The 14917-nt window shown below is 36.6% G+C and overlaps 1 protein-coding gene and 1 long non-coding RNA gene across 2 annotated transcripts; both read right to left on the bottom strand.

Moving 5' to 3' along the window:
* Positions 1–878: 878 nt before the first annotated feature.
* Positions 879–13515, bottom strand: LOC103716337 (metacaspase-1-like). Its single transcript, XM_008804293.6, has 5 exons — positions 13060–13515; positions 7803–8133; positions 3603–3723; positions 2652–2858; positions 879–1293 (listed from the first exon to the last, which is right to left on the bottom strand). The coding sequence occupies exons 1-5, from the start codon at positions 13415–13417 to the stop codon at positions 1234–1236; spliced, it is 1077 nt and encodes a 358-aa protein (XP_008802515.2). The 5' UTR covers positions 13418–13515; the 3' UTR covers positions 879–1233.
* Positions 10799–12343, bottom strand: LOC148702321 (uncharacterized). The gene is made up of 2 exons (XR_015969364.2): positions 12095–12343; positions 10799–11996 (listed from the first exon to the last, which is right to left on the bottom strand). It is a non-coding gene; the product is annotated as an uncharacterized LOC148702321 (long non-coding RNA).
* Positions 13516–14917: the final 1402 nt, after the last annotated feature.

Here is a 14917-nt window from a genome sequence, read left to right as displayed (position 1 = left end):
TCACTAAAATCCTTTTATAAAAATTACACAAACTCCATATTAATCCTATACTGAAACGCCGTGTCAATTTTTTACTATCATAATGACCAAACTATCGAAAATTTAATATGCACAACTTTTTTAGGTTATGAAGGTGCTTTAAAAATAATCCTCAGCATACCAAGAAGAAAGGTGGCTGACTTGTAAGATCTGAAAATTGACAAAATCCTACTTCCAGTATGAATACTTAATTTGAAGAAGAATCACCTTGGAAGTGGAGCTACGGGAAGCGAAAGAGAATTAAAAAGTTTAGGGAAGGCCATAGGCCCCTTGAGCTCAGAATCTTTAGCCTATTGCAATACTTTGTGCAATATGCACCATTCTCAAAATCCAGTGACAGCAGAATTAAGCCTGTTTACTCTCCCTCCTCCCTTCACCAACCTCGAACCTGGCTGTTTGCCAACCAGCAGCAGAAAGCTGCAAGATCTCAAAATTCCCAGAAGTTCACATATATTAGAAAACACCCAGAAAAGTTGGTGCTCAAATCTTGGGGTTGCCTGACTGGTAACTTCTCCCTTTCGCATTTCCTTATTTGGTTTTTCTTGTGGATTTCATCGGTCATTACATATTAGTGTACTTGGATAACTAATGGGAGTAGGAACATGATGGTTCAGATAAACTGCAAGAAACCCAGCTTCAATAACAGGATACAAGATGATGATATCTCATCTCCGGTTCAAGGTAGAACAGCATCAGTTGGGTCCACTATCAGATTGATCTCAAGTATAGCAGATTACTAAAATTGTAGGACATGAATGCTACTTGTACAGCCTGAGCCATCTCAAACTGCATCATTATCAAATGCTTTCAATAATCCTTAGTTGCAAGAGCTCGAGATATATAACTGAAAAGATAATCGCCACTCCTTCAAATTGCATAGTTTATCAAATGTTTTGCAATACTCCCCAGCAGCAAGAGTTTCAAATAATTAACCAAGAAGATACCTCTCCCTGCTTGCCAAACTGTCTTCTCAATTTTTATGAAAGGTTCTCTTTATCCCACACCCCCCCAGATAATATAAGTAAAATATGTATTGCACGAGTTAATAATAACACAACCATTAGCAAGGAGAGGTAAACAGAGAATCCTTAAAATCGCCGAATCCCTAGTGCACACAAACTGCAAAGAAGTAGACCAAGAAGGAATCGAACATGCTGCATGATTGTGATAAGAGAAGGCTGGCAGGAATGCAACTCATAAAGAGAATGGCTTGCTGTATGCATCAAACATAGTGTTGGAAGTCAGCTGTGGATCCTGCAGATAAAACATGGAAAATGATCCTTAGTTTATTTAAATGAACTGTAGATTAAGTTCACAATATTAGAGCTATCGATGGGCTCTCCGGCCTGAGCAGCCTGATGACCCGGCTGAGAGAAACTGGGCTTGGGTTGACTTTTTTTATCCCAAAAGCCCCAGCCGGCCCTAAATCAAAGGGCCTGACAGATTCCAGGTTGGACCCAGACAGAAATCTTTCTCAAAAACCTACAGGGGCCCAACTTAGGCCCTGCTCGGCAAAAAATATTACCAGCAATTGGGTTGGACCTGGACATGACGCTCTCAGGCTCTCAGGCTTGATCCAAGCGAGCCATGCTTGGGCCTGAGCTCTCAGTTTGAGGCACTTTGAGCCTTGGCCCACCCGGCTCATTGACAGCCTTAAACAATACGTGTACCCATAGTTACTGAACCCAGATTGGAGATCGATGTGGCCATGGGTCTGAATCATTGGGTGATTGGTTTGAGTTGGGTCAGCCAGCCGATTCAGGTTCACATTAAAAGACATTCTAAAAACTTAAGAAATATAAAAATAATTAATAAAAATTAAATATGCGTAACTATTGGTAAAATTTCTACTTTAAATACTATTCTATAAATTGCATGGTCAACATTCTACACTATCCTTTAGTTGCAGCATAAATAGAAAACAATCATGAATCACTTGATTTTTCTAAAAATTATAAAAAAATGCATATGATATAGGAAAAAATATATGGAACTAATTGATATTTGTAATATTATAAATATTATTTTTGGTAAAAGCAAAGTTTCAAAAATATCGAAAAATGAGTGAATATATATTCATTTTCTACCAGAGGAAAAAAAGAACTGATATATTTTTCATGAAAACAATTGATTATGAAAGACCTATTTAAAATAGCTTCACCTAATGACATAAAATAAGTATAAACAGCATCTAGATAAAACAATAACCTAAATTGTAGTGGTTGAAAGATTTCATAGAATACCAAATGTCAAAGATTCAAATCTCCCCCCCCCCCAGGTTAAAGCACTACTTTTTTGACTCTATAAAACCCCAGTTCACCTGGTTTTAACCCGCCCGGTTCACCAGCCTTTTCGAAAAACATGTTGGGTTGGCAATTTTTGACCAGTCTGATAGCATTTCCAGTCCCAATAGGAAACCAGACTGGTCAAGGTCCGGTTCACCAGTTGTCTAGTCCGACCAGCCAGTCCGGTGTGTGTTAAAAAGCTCTATGTATGTAAATGCATAGTTAAAGAATTCTCTGCATGTTGAATGGCCATCTTCATGATGGCCATGGATGGACCAAACTGATCTATATGTCAAGCAAGTACAAGAGTGATACGTGGAAAAATACCTGTCGCAATCCACCACCTAGACTGCCTCCAGTCAACAGCATGGTAAGGAGTGATGTAACAGGACCACCACTCATTGTATTACTGGTGTTTCTGATGGTTGATCGCATGGAATTTAGCATACTTCCATATGTGTTTTCATTTCCCTTCTCGATGGCTTGGATAAAACAGTAAGTCATGGCGCCTGTTGAGGTGATCCTTGACAGAGCCTGTCTCATATGAAACATGACAGATTTAGTATATCAGGTTAGAAGAAAATTGGAGAAGCAAATGATACATGTTTAAGGAAACAACCACAATCTTTGCTAGTTTGTTAGTATAGATAGTTTGCATAGCCTATGCAGACTAATAATTGTCAAACAGTCACCTCTGAACAAGCTGAGAAATTTTTGCTAATTTATAATCATTAACAATTTAACAGCACCTGTTTACTGACTCATGAGATAGTATATTTAATGATTTGATAGCAGATTTTTAGCTAATGATTAGTCTGCAATAAAAACTGCTCAGGACTAATCTGATACAATTCTTTTATCTTTAATAATTCAAAGAAATTATTTTATTGAGATTCACAGCATTATAGTTAGGTTCTGTAGATGAATACTTCAGTTGTTTGAGATATTTTCTTAGGCTTTCAGAAAATCTAAGAATGAGCGATCAGAATAGTCAAACAACAGCATAATTTTCATCTTAGAGAGGTGAAGAGCAGACCGCCACACTGTTGTCACTCTAAATAAGGCAGATGATATGGCCAAATCTAAATTTTCACATTATCTGGAATATCTGATCAAGTACCTCAAGTTATTTAAAAATACAAATTATTTTAAATAAACTTACTGGGTTTTGGCAAAGCATACATCTGTGCTGCCTAAATTCTGCTTAATTCAATATATTTCTGGTTTTGAACCCATCTGCTATATTTATTGACTGTATATAAAGCAATAAGAGGTTACCGAGGTATCAGCGGAGGTTTGGTTGTCATCACAACCGCTGAAGGAGATGACTTCACCACCACTTGTACCTTTCCAAATACCAGATCGTGGGCGATGATCTTCCCATACATACTCCCCACTCCTACATCAAAATCCATTATAACTATTACATTTAGGGGACATATTTTAATGGCCCAAAGCACAATCTGAATTCAGGAACCGTATCACATCTCGGTATTATTCTGTGCCAATATTATCAACAAAATGCAACTAAATAAATTCTAAGTGCCTATTATACTTGACAAGAATGCAAATTTTACTTATAGGAGAAATATGGAAGTTTAGAAGAACTCAATGACTAGCAAAGAAGAAGAACAAGATTTAGGAGAAGATAGTGGATTACCATTTTGAAATGAAAGATAAGACTTGCAAGCAAAGTGCTGACATAATTGTTGCTTTCATTCTTCAGATAGCAGCAACTGGCTTGTTCATCGACAAGCCAAAATCGATCATTGTTGCAAAAGCCCCTTTCATTCTTTGAAAAGAGCCTAGAGAAACTTCGGGGAAAAGATTTGACAAACTTATAGGTTATTTTATTTAATTGCAAGCCGTTTTAAGCTTTTGTTTTTCTTTTGATTCAAGAACTTAAAAAAAAACAAAAGCTAGTGAATGTTTGCATTTGTTTCAATGGTCTCTTCATTTAAATTAATAACTTTTTATGTGACTGAAAAGGTGACAATTAAACTCAAATTTTGGGATCAGCAGTCACGACCCTTCTTTTATGTTCATTTACATCCAAGAGCAGCTACTGCTTCAAATGTTTTCAGATTTCAAATAAAAATGTCATTTGCAGGCCAAAACACATACAACAATAAACATCAGCAATAAACTTATTTGGATTCCAGAAGTGACTATTGTAATTGATCAAAAGTAACAGTGATATTGAACCATCATTGTAAGAGACCATATGATTGAATAGAGAATGAATGGATGTGTGCTGCAAGCCATATCTCTTAGACAAATTTCATTTGCAAACTGAAATATAGCCTGTTATACATATAACCGTATGTTCAACGATACAAAGAAAGCCCAAATTTCAGTATTTCAGCATCGCTTCAAAAAATCACTAGATCCAAAAGCAATGTAAACAAATTGAATCATCTTTCTTTGGGAAAGTCCACTACAGCTCTCATCAACCACACTAGAAATATTGTAAAATAGATTGTGAGCAACACAACTTACAAAATAACTTTTTATCAAAGAATTTAAGTTCTCGTTGAAAAAAAAACAACCTTTAAAACATAGCATAGTTATCAAATTATCACTGAAAAATTCAAGTGAAGGTTCAATAAAAACATTTTATAGAGAAATAATGAAATCAAAAATTTTGGTATGGAATAAAACGTTAATTAAAATACAACTTCAAAGAAAAATTAAAATAAATAGAGTAAGATCTCTTTTTAAGCAAAGGTTCAGAAAATAATTTAAATAAGTTCATATTTTATTATAAAAGGTTTACTTATATCCTCAAGGCTACTTATATCCTCATTGCTTATGCAACTCTACCTATCTATGTCCCTATATGCTTGCTAATAGTTCAAATGAGACCACTAATACCATTTTTTGCTAAAACAGATGAGGCCACACATGTCCTTGAGGTCTATTAATATTAGCTAGTTAAATATCCACTTGCATCCTTGTTGATAAATCGGATGTGGCTGCATATACCATCTAGTTGCAGGTCCACTTGTATCCTCTTTAATAATTCAAATAAGGTTACTCATACCGCTTGCAAGGGGTCTACATACATAGATACATACATAAGTGCATGCATACATATATTTCATACATGTATCTGTTTATAACTTTCCAATAAAGACATGATTTCAAGTCAAAGGACATATACGAATTCAAAGACTTGCATGATTTCATAATTTTCAAGGAGAAATCAAAACTAACTAAAGCCCATATTTCCATACAAGACTAGGTAAGGATTTGACAATTAAATACAACTGTCAAAACAATTTTAAAATTGGAACCAATTCTAGAGCCAGGAATTTCAGGAACCATAAACTTTTGACATGATTGTAAGGTTGAAACTTTAGAACAACTTATGAGCTTAATATTGCCTACAGGTTTTAAAATTACAAATGAAAATTAGTTTAAAACCGCATAGAAGAATTACTTGTGAAGGAAGCCATAGGTTTTCAAAAGGAACATAGGGTTTAAGGATTATCGGAGAAAGGGACTCAGAAAAGGAAGCTACTATTAAAATTTTACATTTTAAGAGCATGGGAGAATCACTTACAAGGGTATACATAATTTTGAGAAAAAAAGGACCATATGCTTTAGAACAGCATAACACATAAGCTACAGAGTTTTGCAAGATTAAAAAATATGTATCTTAAATTAAAGATGCATAGAGGAGCTACATGCATATAATACTAATGAAACTCAGAAGTCCTTGTCCGGCCTTAAAATAGCCTCTGGAGTCTGGACCATCTTGAGTGCAGAGCTAACCCAAGGGCTGCACCACTAGATCATTGATGTGCCTTTACAATCCAGCCATGTCCAAACCCTCTAAATTTATTTATTTATTTCTCGAATTTAGTTGATCAAAAGAAGTATTAAATCTTACAAAACCCATTATTTAACATAATTCATGATGTGCTGAGGTAGGCTGACTATAATTATGACAAATGCCTGTTTAAATGATGGCAAGAAAAGGACAAATTTTCTCAACCTTTACAAGAGATATTAATGCAAACCCAGTACTGACTAATGTATTTGAGTCTTGTATCAAAAAACTAATTTAGAGTCCGAGGAATCAAAAATAAAATGGAGGAGATTCTAATCTTGCAAAAAAGAAGAAAACCAAGAACCGCCAGTACAAGTAATGTCGCTCCTGTTCTAATTGTTAATTTGTCATCTGCTAAGCAAGACAAATTACAAAATAAGAGACTAGAAGAGATGGACTTTCTTTGTCATGGCTACACATTTAGCATACTTCTGATAGGCTCTATGACATGTACTGTCCTACTTCTTACAATTATAGCATGCTGTTAAATCATGGAAGATTCAAGCTTGTGAAGATATACTCTGGACTCTTTTAATGATTATAAAATATTAAAAATCCATCCCGTGAATGAATAAGGCCATGAAATTCAAGATATACTGCATTACCCAGAAGAACAAGGATTACTTTGATTGATACAATATATTGTAGCATCAACTTTCAGAAAGCTCTCTCCATCTTGGAACTAACTTGCTTAAAACCCATTAAGTACTATGGTTTTTAACATTGCATGCTAGACATGCCTATGCTCATGCAGGCACTTTGTTAGCAGTATAGAGTTTCCTATTTGTTTTTTTTTTTGAAAACAAGGAGAAAACTCAAACATATCAAACTCATTTTACTTCCATGGAATGGCAGATATTGATTAAGAACATTTACAAAGTCCAGCCACATTCTTTTGCCATGTAACCATGAAATAGAAAGTTGGCATCAAATGTAGGAATAAACAAGAAAAATAATCATCAAGAGCAGTGAGTATCTCTCAGCGTTCTGCTTCCATGTGGTAGTCTAGAGATCATATGAGTTGAAAACAATCAGAACAGATGTTCCTTGAAGCAAACTTAAGTTAAGTGGGTGTTCTATGCTTAAAAATAGTGTAGAAAGAACTAATAAATAAAATTGTGCAAACTTGTATTATTTTTGAATGCTGTAAAAGCAGATCTATAAAGAGACCAGGCAGCCCCATTACAGGAAGGCTCACATTAAAGACTGCTTCATAGTTGACACTACAAATTAAAAGTATACAATAACAAGTTCATCATCAGGTGAAAATTTCACATTTCCTTCTAGAGGTTATAGTTCAATTTATGCATAGATGAATAAAGTTATTCGGTATCATTTCCTTCTAAAGGTTATAGTTCAGTTTATGCATGCATAGATGAATGAAGTCACTAGGTATTAACTGTCAATTGTCCTACAACATAGCAGTAAAGGATGCTAGTACTAGCATAGTTCTTATATCTAATCCTGCAAAGTGAATTTTGTTGCTTGTTCTGAGCAGGGAGAAGATATAAAATGAACAAACATGATATTGCCATCATCCAATAAGAATAATAACAAAGGACAATAGAAAAGACAAAAATGGCTTTTGAAATAACAATATAATAGAGATAGAGAATAAAAAACAACTATAACAGATTATTGACCTGTTCATTCTGCAAAGATATGGTAGATCTAATACAGTGCCACTGTGGCAAGCATCTATAATAGCATGAAGCTTGACACCAGGAGGAAGTGGTCTGACTATGGTTGCATTGATTTCATCATCAACAATCATTCCTTGTCTTTCAAAGTCCAGTGGACAGAGGGTCTCATCATAGCCATCAACTTCATCTCCACTATAGTTTCGTTGTTGCGAACCATGACCAGAGTAGTGGAATAGTAAAGAATCTCCCGGTTGACAACCTTGTACAAGCCAATACAATGCCATCCTTATATTTTGTTTGGTTGGAATCCTATGTGGATCACTTTCTTCTTCTGCAAATTAACTTTCAAAGGAGACAATATTAGAAGCGGCAAAAAGGGATATCATAAGGAGGGAGACTAAAATCAATGACAATCTAAACCCACATTCAACTAGAATGTTGAATATGTTATTCTTATCCTAATTACATGAAGTACTCTGTTGTACCTTGGAAATGAAAAGAGTTATGAAAAAGAGATGAGACCTACATTTGAACTAGCAACAAAAAGGATCATTTACAACTTTGAATTTTAATGGTTCGTTCCTATAGAGTTTTTATTTGAATAAGTGGAAGTCAAATTCAAAAACAATATGCAACCAAACTTGTTATCAAACTAAAAGATGTCAAGGACTGGTTGGACCCAAGCATCTCCTATGAAAATCTAATGCTAAAAGAAAACTAATATTTACAAATGAGAGTGATAAAAACCTCTATTGATGACTAAAATAAAGCTGACATTCTTACTAAGATAAACAAATGAAGGTGGTATTCACATCCTTTTCCACAGGAAACAATGGAGCTTCTCATGTGGCAGTCATGCTCTAGCTGAACAAAAGGTAACGTCGTTAGAGGAAGTGAGGAACATTGTTCAATACAGTGATTTCAGAAACTCGGAATAAACTTAAGCTGATGTAAAGATGGATGTTTCTGTGTGCATGTTTGGCGCTAATATCCGCATTGGTATGATCATACTGGTGTCACAAATACCTAGTTATCAAGAACAGGTTACAGCTGTGATAGATTCATCTTCTCTTGTGTTTCCCATTTGTCCTTTGGTACGTATCATCATGGTGCACAGATTGCCAGCTAATCTTATCCTAATAATTGTAAATTTACAAGATTATTTACATTGATGATATGATAAGAAGCAAGGTGGGCTGAACCTTAAGAAGTATAAATTACATACTGAGTATACCTACACTGCTAACTCTGTTTATCACAGGAATAAAATCACACAAATCCTTTATCTTTACATTTATAACAAACCTGAACCATCCATTGAGATGCTCTTGTCTCAGTTAAGAAAAAAATGATGGATTAGTTTAAAAATTAACAAGATTAACCTTAATCATCTTGTTCATGACCAGAAAAGATATGAGAGTTTTTTAGAATTTAGAAGGCCCTTCAGAGATATATGGACTTCTCTTAATGTTAGAAATTCATGCATACTCGGTACACTTTGTATTTTTCTAATTAACCCTTTGTTCCAAGACTCAATCAATCTCCTTCAGTTGTCCTTGAGCTTCTAATAGCAGCATATGGGTCATGCCAGGTTGATTGCGGTCCACTTTATTGGATTTTATAAATAAAATATATATTTTCTGTAGTCTAAAAAGTGGCTCAAATTTAATTATTTAATATTTCAAATTCTCTTATGTCTTGAATGGACATAATTTTCAGTTTCTCGATTTCTAGAGGTGCCTCTAAGAGACACATTTCTTGAATCCAGCCCAAAAGACACATCCCTTAAATTATTAGTTATGGCCAAGGGACAGACCTTTTAAATAAAGGGTGCCTACAAGACACATCCATTAGGTCAAACGGTGCAACCTTTTCTTGATACACCTTTTCACTTTTGCCACCCCATTTCTATAAATAAGTTGTGGATCATTTGGTCCCACCCAACCCAAGAACTTGAGATCCAAAGTGAGAGAACAAGAATTGATTACCACCTTATTAAGATTTGGGCAAGTTTGGGTGAATTAGGGGTGAAACTTGTCATAGTTAGCATCTAATTGGGTGTGCATAGAGAGAGTTACACAAGCCACTTTTCTTTAAAGATTCTTTTAAAGTTTTTAGGTGTTATATGGCATTTATGTCAAAGAATTATAAGCAAGGTTTGTCATACCGGTTAGTATCGTCCTGTGTCTGGTGTATTGTACCATACTAATACCGAACTAGTATGTAGTCTCGTACAGTACCGTATCGACACTCGGTACCTCTCGCCATCTTATACTGCACCACATACCGATACTGTAATAGGATGGTACAGGTACAGGATCTGGTACCGAGACGGCGAACCTTAATTATAGAGTTCGTTTATGATATTATTTAAATGGATATTTATTGCCCAGATAAGCAACCCAAGAGGGGAGGGTGACTTGAGTTTTTCAAAAACTTTTACAAGTATGTGCAGTGGAAAACAATTTTTTCAGATTATATAAGTTGTGCAATACCAAATATATATAACTAATCAACTAATGTATGAATGCAACAAGCAACAGAATTAATAGCATCACTAACATAAGGATTTATAGTGGTCCAGTGCCAAACCCAGCACCTATACCCACTTTCCAAGGTTCCCGCCTTGAACATTTCCAATCCACTATTCATATTACCATGAATACAAACATCGGATACTACCGACCGAAGTTTCTCGCTTAACCTAAGCTAGTCACTCTATTTTCCGGGCACGGATAAACCTTTACTCTTTGTTTTAGGGTACGGATCAACCTATCCCCAAGTTTTAGCTCCCCTTGAAACTTCACAATCCCAAATACAATTAAAAGGAATAAAAAAATTCTACAAATGATTGCTCCTAATTTGAGCTGATTTGCACCCTTTTTGATGTGTTTGAGTATTGGAGGGAAGCTCTTGATTGCGCACTTCTGGATGGAATCTCCACTTAATGCACAAGAAGGTTGAAGGTTAATCAATGTTGGGCACTTGTTCTCCTCTTTTCTCTCGTTTCTCTCTTGATTTTGGAAGTATTTATACCATCAAGAATGGCTGCAAAAGCTCCTTTGGCCATTAGAGAGGTGAAATTAGTTGTTATATGGCATTTAATGCAGATTGTGCTCGCTGAAAATTAGCCATTAGAGATGTCATGCATAGAGGGGTCGACTTCTTGTTACCTGAGATCGACTCCTAATAGACTGAAGTCTTCTATTTTCACCCTGTGGCCTTCCAAAGGTCGACTTTTAGCTTCTTGGGGTTGACTCCTAACTTGTAAGGGTCGACTCCTAAAATGCTAAAATTTCAGCATCTTCGATTTTTACCTCATGGCTTTCTGGTGTTGACTTGTGACTAACTAAGATCGACTCTTAAACTTGTGCCGGTCAGCTCCTGTGTGCCAGGTCCGACTTCTGGAGTGTCGAGGTCGACTCCTCTATACTTGGGGTTGACGCTTGAGATCCTACAAAATTATAGGCTTCTGTTGGGACCGTGGTCTTCCAGAGGTTGACTTCTATCATTCTAGAGTCGGCTCCTTTGCTGCAGGCGAGTCGATACAAAGGAAATCCTAAATTTGTTAGCAGTAGAGTCGTCGATACAAAGGATCCCTTACATATTGTTCTCTTTGTGGGAAAACACGATTTCTTTTTAATAAGGAAACTGTGTGTGTGTAATAATAGGAAATCCGGGAATCATTGTATTTATGGTGTAAATTGTTATGCTTTATTTAGGAAATTTTTGTAGTTATGACAATCCCTTGATTGTGGTGATCAATCCCTTAATTGTGGGGATTTAAGTTGTGATAGTTTTCTATTTTAGTTAGTCTCCCTAAATGTATAAATTCAAAAACTGTGCAGCAGATTTGAATAAGAAGGAGAATAATTTTTTCTCCAATTCTTCACACTCTTAGGAAAGGATAAAGGCAGTTTTGCTTTGGAATTGTTGCATCATTCACAAGAAGTGAAATCATTGTCAAGTAATCGGATGATAGAAAAAAGGAAGATTCATGAACTCCAAAGAGATCAGTCATCAATCTAAGAGCATTTTCTTCCAATGGCCAAAGGAATTCGCATAATAAACCCTTGCATCCACTTCAAAATCCTCCCACAGCATCATTTCAACGATAAAAGTCAACATTGTCAACATTGTCATCATATTCATTACTGACCATCAAAACCTTTATTTTAGGAGCCTTCAATGCATCTGTCGAACAAGAAAAACAGAAAGAAACCAATTCAAGCAAATATTCAAACCCTTTAGATTAATTGGTTACAGGGAAAGAAAGGAACTGATGTCAGTACCTATAAGCATGAGGATCAAGGACTTGAGGAAGTGAGAGCAGTTGATCATAGTAGTTAGATGTCAAAATTCAAAATAGCCCTTATCCTCTGTATTGCTTGGCATCTTGGGGATGCATTCCATTTCACGGAGAAATATTGCACTGGCTTTTATGGCAACCAGTGGACTAGTAAAGTAACTGGAAAAAGATAGATATCTCAAGGAATGATCAACATCTTTCTTGAGACCAAGGTTGGTGTAGCATTCACAATCTACAATTATCCAAGTATATTTGAAAGCTTATTATGAATGTTATAATTTAAGGCATATGCAATAGCAATAGTACATGAATTGGAAGCAGAAGGATTGCCCCATGAAGATCCTAAGTCTATTAGTAATAGAGTAATCAATTTAAAACTCCACTGAAGTGGATCCACTAGCCAAAAAAGGGGGGAGAAAAAGGGAAAAAGGAGAACACATAAAGCATAGAAAATAGAAACAGTAAAGTGAGTTGGCAGAAGAAGCAAATCCAAAATATCACCTATATCATGCTACTAAGGAACAGTTAAGGCAGAGACTTTCACCTTGATATCCAGCATACTCAAGTGAAAAGAGGGCAAAAAAAAGAAAAAAGGAAGAAAAATCCAGAAAGCTCAAAATAGATCATCCACAAAGCTATAATCAGACCATTTTCTACCGATGATGAAAGCAACACGCATATTGAACACATGCTTCCACTTCTAAATCCTGCCAGCAGAGCATCATTCCAACATGCAGAATCAATCAATAACCAAATTCCACTTCTAAATCCTCCCAGCAGAGCATCACTCCAACAATGAAGAATCAATCAAAAACCAATTCAAGAGACGATAACAAGCAAAAAGTCAAAATGCCATCATATCCACAACAACAGCATAAAAAAGATCTCAATTTTAGAACCAAATCAAACAGATGCACAGTAGTAGTTAGATCGATTGGTAAGCACCACCTGTGAGCATGAGGATCGAGGCCTCGGGGAAGTGGAAGCGGTTGACGAGGAGGTAGCGCATGCACTTGGCGTCGTTGAGGCAGCCCTTGAGCTCGTGCCGCGAGTTCCGGTACGATATCCCGCATATCACCGCCCTCTTCCGCCCGTGGGCGGCCGGTGGAGGTAACCACGGCGCCGGAAACGGGAGCGGGGGTGGGCCTTGCGGCAGGTGCCCGTAGGAGGGGCCCGGGGGGCCGGCGATGCTCCTGGGCTCCGCCACGTGGGTGATAGCCTGGCAAATGGCGCACCGGATCGACCTCGCCCCCGGCGGCAGCTGCAGCGGTGTACGGCAGAGGGAGCAGTCTATCAGCATCACCATGGCGGACGGAAGGCTGTGATCGGAGCTCGGGCCGGAGACGAGTCGGGGAAGAAGAGGAAGAAAGGGGAAGAGGGGATAAAAAGTCTAAATGGAACTGGGAGTCGTTGACATGGAGCTTCGAGATGGTCTTATGGTACGCCGTAGGAACAGGAATTATAACATAATGCCTTGGCTGATTGATAGATCTAGACCGTTGGATTGGTATTTAGCCGTTGTCCAGATCTTGGGAGGGAGTGCTGTTATTACGAGTTCCGCGGAGTAGCATATGAGAACGCGGAGGGAGAAGGCGTTTGGAATTGGTGGAGTTTGGGCTGCTCGTTGTCGGGCTCCTGGTGGAGAAAGACGAAACAGATCATTGGCCCGCTCGTCAACCCCATGACAGCAGACGTTGCAACCAAGAAAATGCACTTCAATGCCTTCTACTCCAAGGTAATCTGGTCAAAGTGATCGGCTGAATCTAAAAATGTATCAGTGATGCTAGAGATTTTCATCTTATGCTCCGAAACATCTTAGGCATAGTTAGCGATGATATTATCTTTTGAGTAGAGCGCATATACAAGAAGGCTAATAAGACTACAAACTGAATGGCTTCTTTTATGACTAATCATTCTGAAGGCTTCTCTAAACGGATAAGGAAAAGCTGCCATAGACGTTTCTTAACTTGTTATATTTTAATTTTTTTGAATGTCTTCGTACTAGACTTATATGAGCCGTCCGGTGTAAAAAAAAAATAAAAAAGAAAAATGCACTTCTTTCCCGATTAAGCAGGGCCACAATTTAGCTAAAACCTAACTCGCCAACTTGCTTAATAAGCGCACAGGCAAAGCTAGAGCTAAGCTTGGCTATAAACTGCTTAATCATTGGTATTCCTAGTGTATGCATCAAGTAGTAAAAAACAACATCTAGATAACAGATCACATTTAACAGCTTGCATCATCAATATTAGACCCCATCTTTCATTCACATCATGAGATTCAACTTAAAAGATGGAAGATCAAATCCTAGTCCACCTTCATGTAATAATGTATACTTTTGATACTGTATCGATAATACATATTTTACTCAAACTCTAAAAATTCTAATATCAACTACAATGTTTATTTTACACAGTACTTTCAAGCTATTCATGTGTGTCAACAAAGCAACGTATTGCTAGTTACGTGCTTGAGTATTCACGAGTTGTTTGGCAAAAATGAGGACTCTTATCTACCATTTTGACTTTAGATATCAGACTTATGGATGCATTTGTTTGCAATGTAGTGTTTCCAAATTCCAATTTACTAAAGAATGCATGCAATACAAATTGCAAACAAAGATATTAAAATCCTATTTACTAATAATGACAGGTATTGATGTTTTAAAAGCCGGATCGTTGCTCAAACTAGAAAAGTGACCGGGTTATCATTCATTGCTTCAACCATAAAATTAACCAGGATGGGCCATGACATAATAACAATATAATAAATATATTAATTATTAATTAAATATAAATATTATATC

The sequence above is a fragment of the Phoenix dactylifera genome, chromosome 10 (genome assembly GCF_051530095.1).
Source record: "Phoenix dactylifera cultivar Ajwa chromosome 10, Ajwa_hap1_PhDact_Kaust_v1.1, whole genome shotgun sequence".
NCBI classification, from domain to species: Eukaryota; Viridiplantae; Streptophyta; class Magnoliopsida; order Arecales; family Arecaceae; genus Phoenix; species Phoenix dactylifera.
Note: the sequence above shows the minus strand (reverse complement) of the source record. Positions and strands in the feature narration are given on the sequence as shown.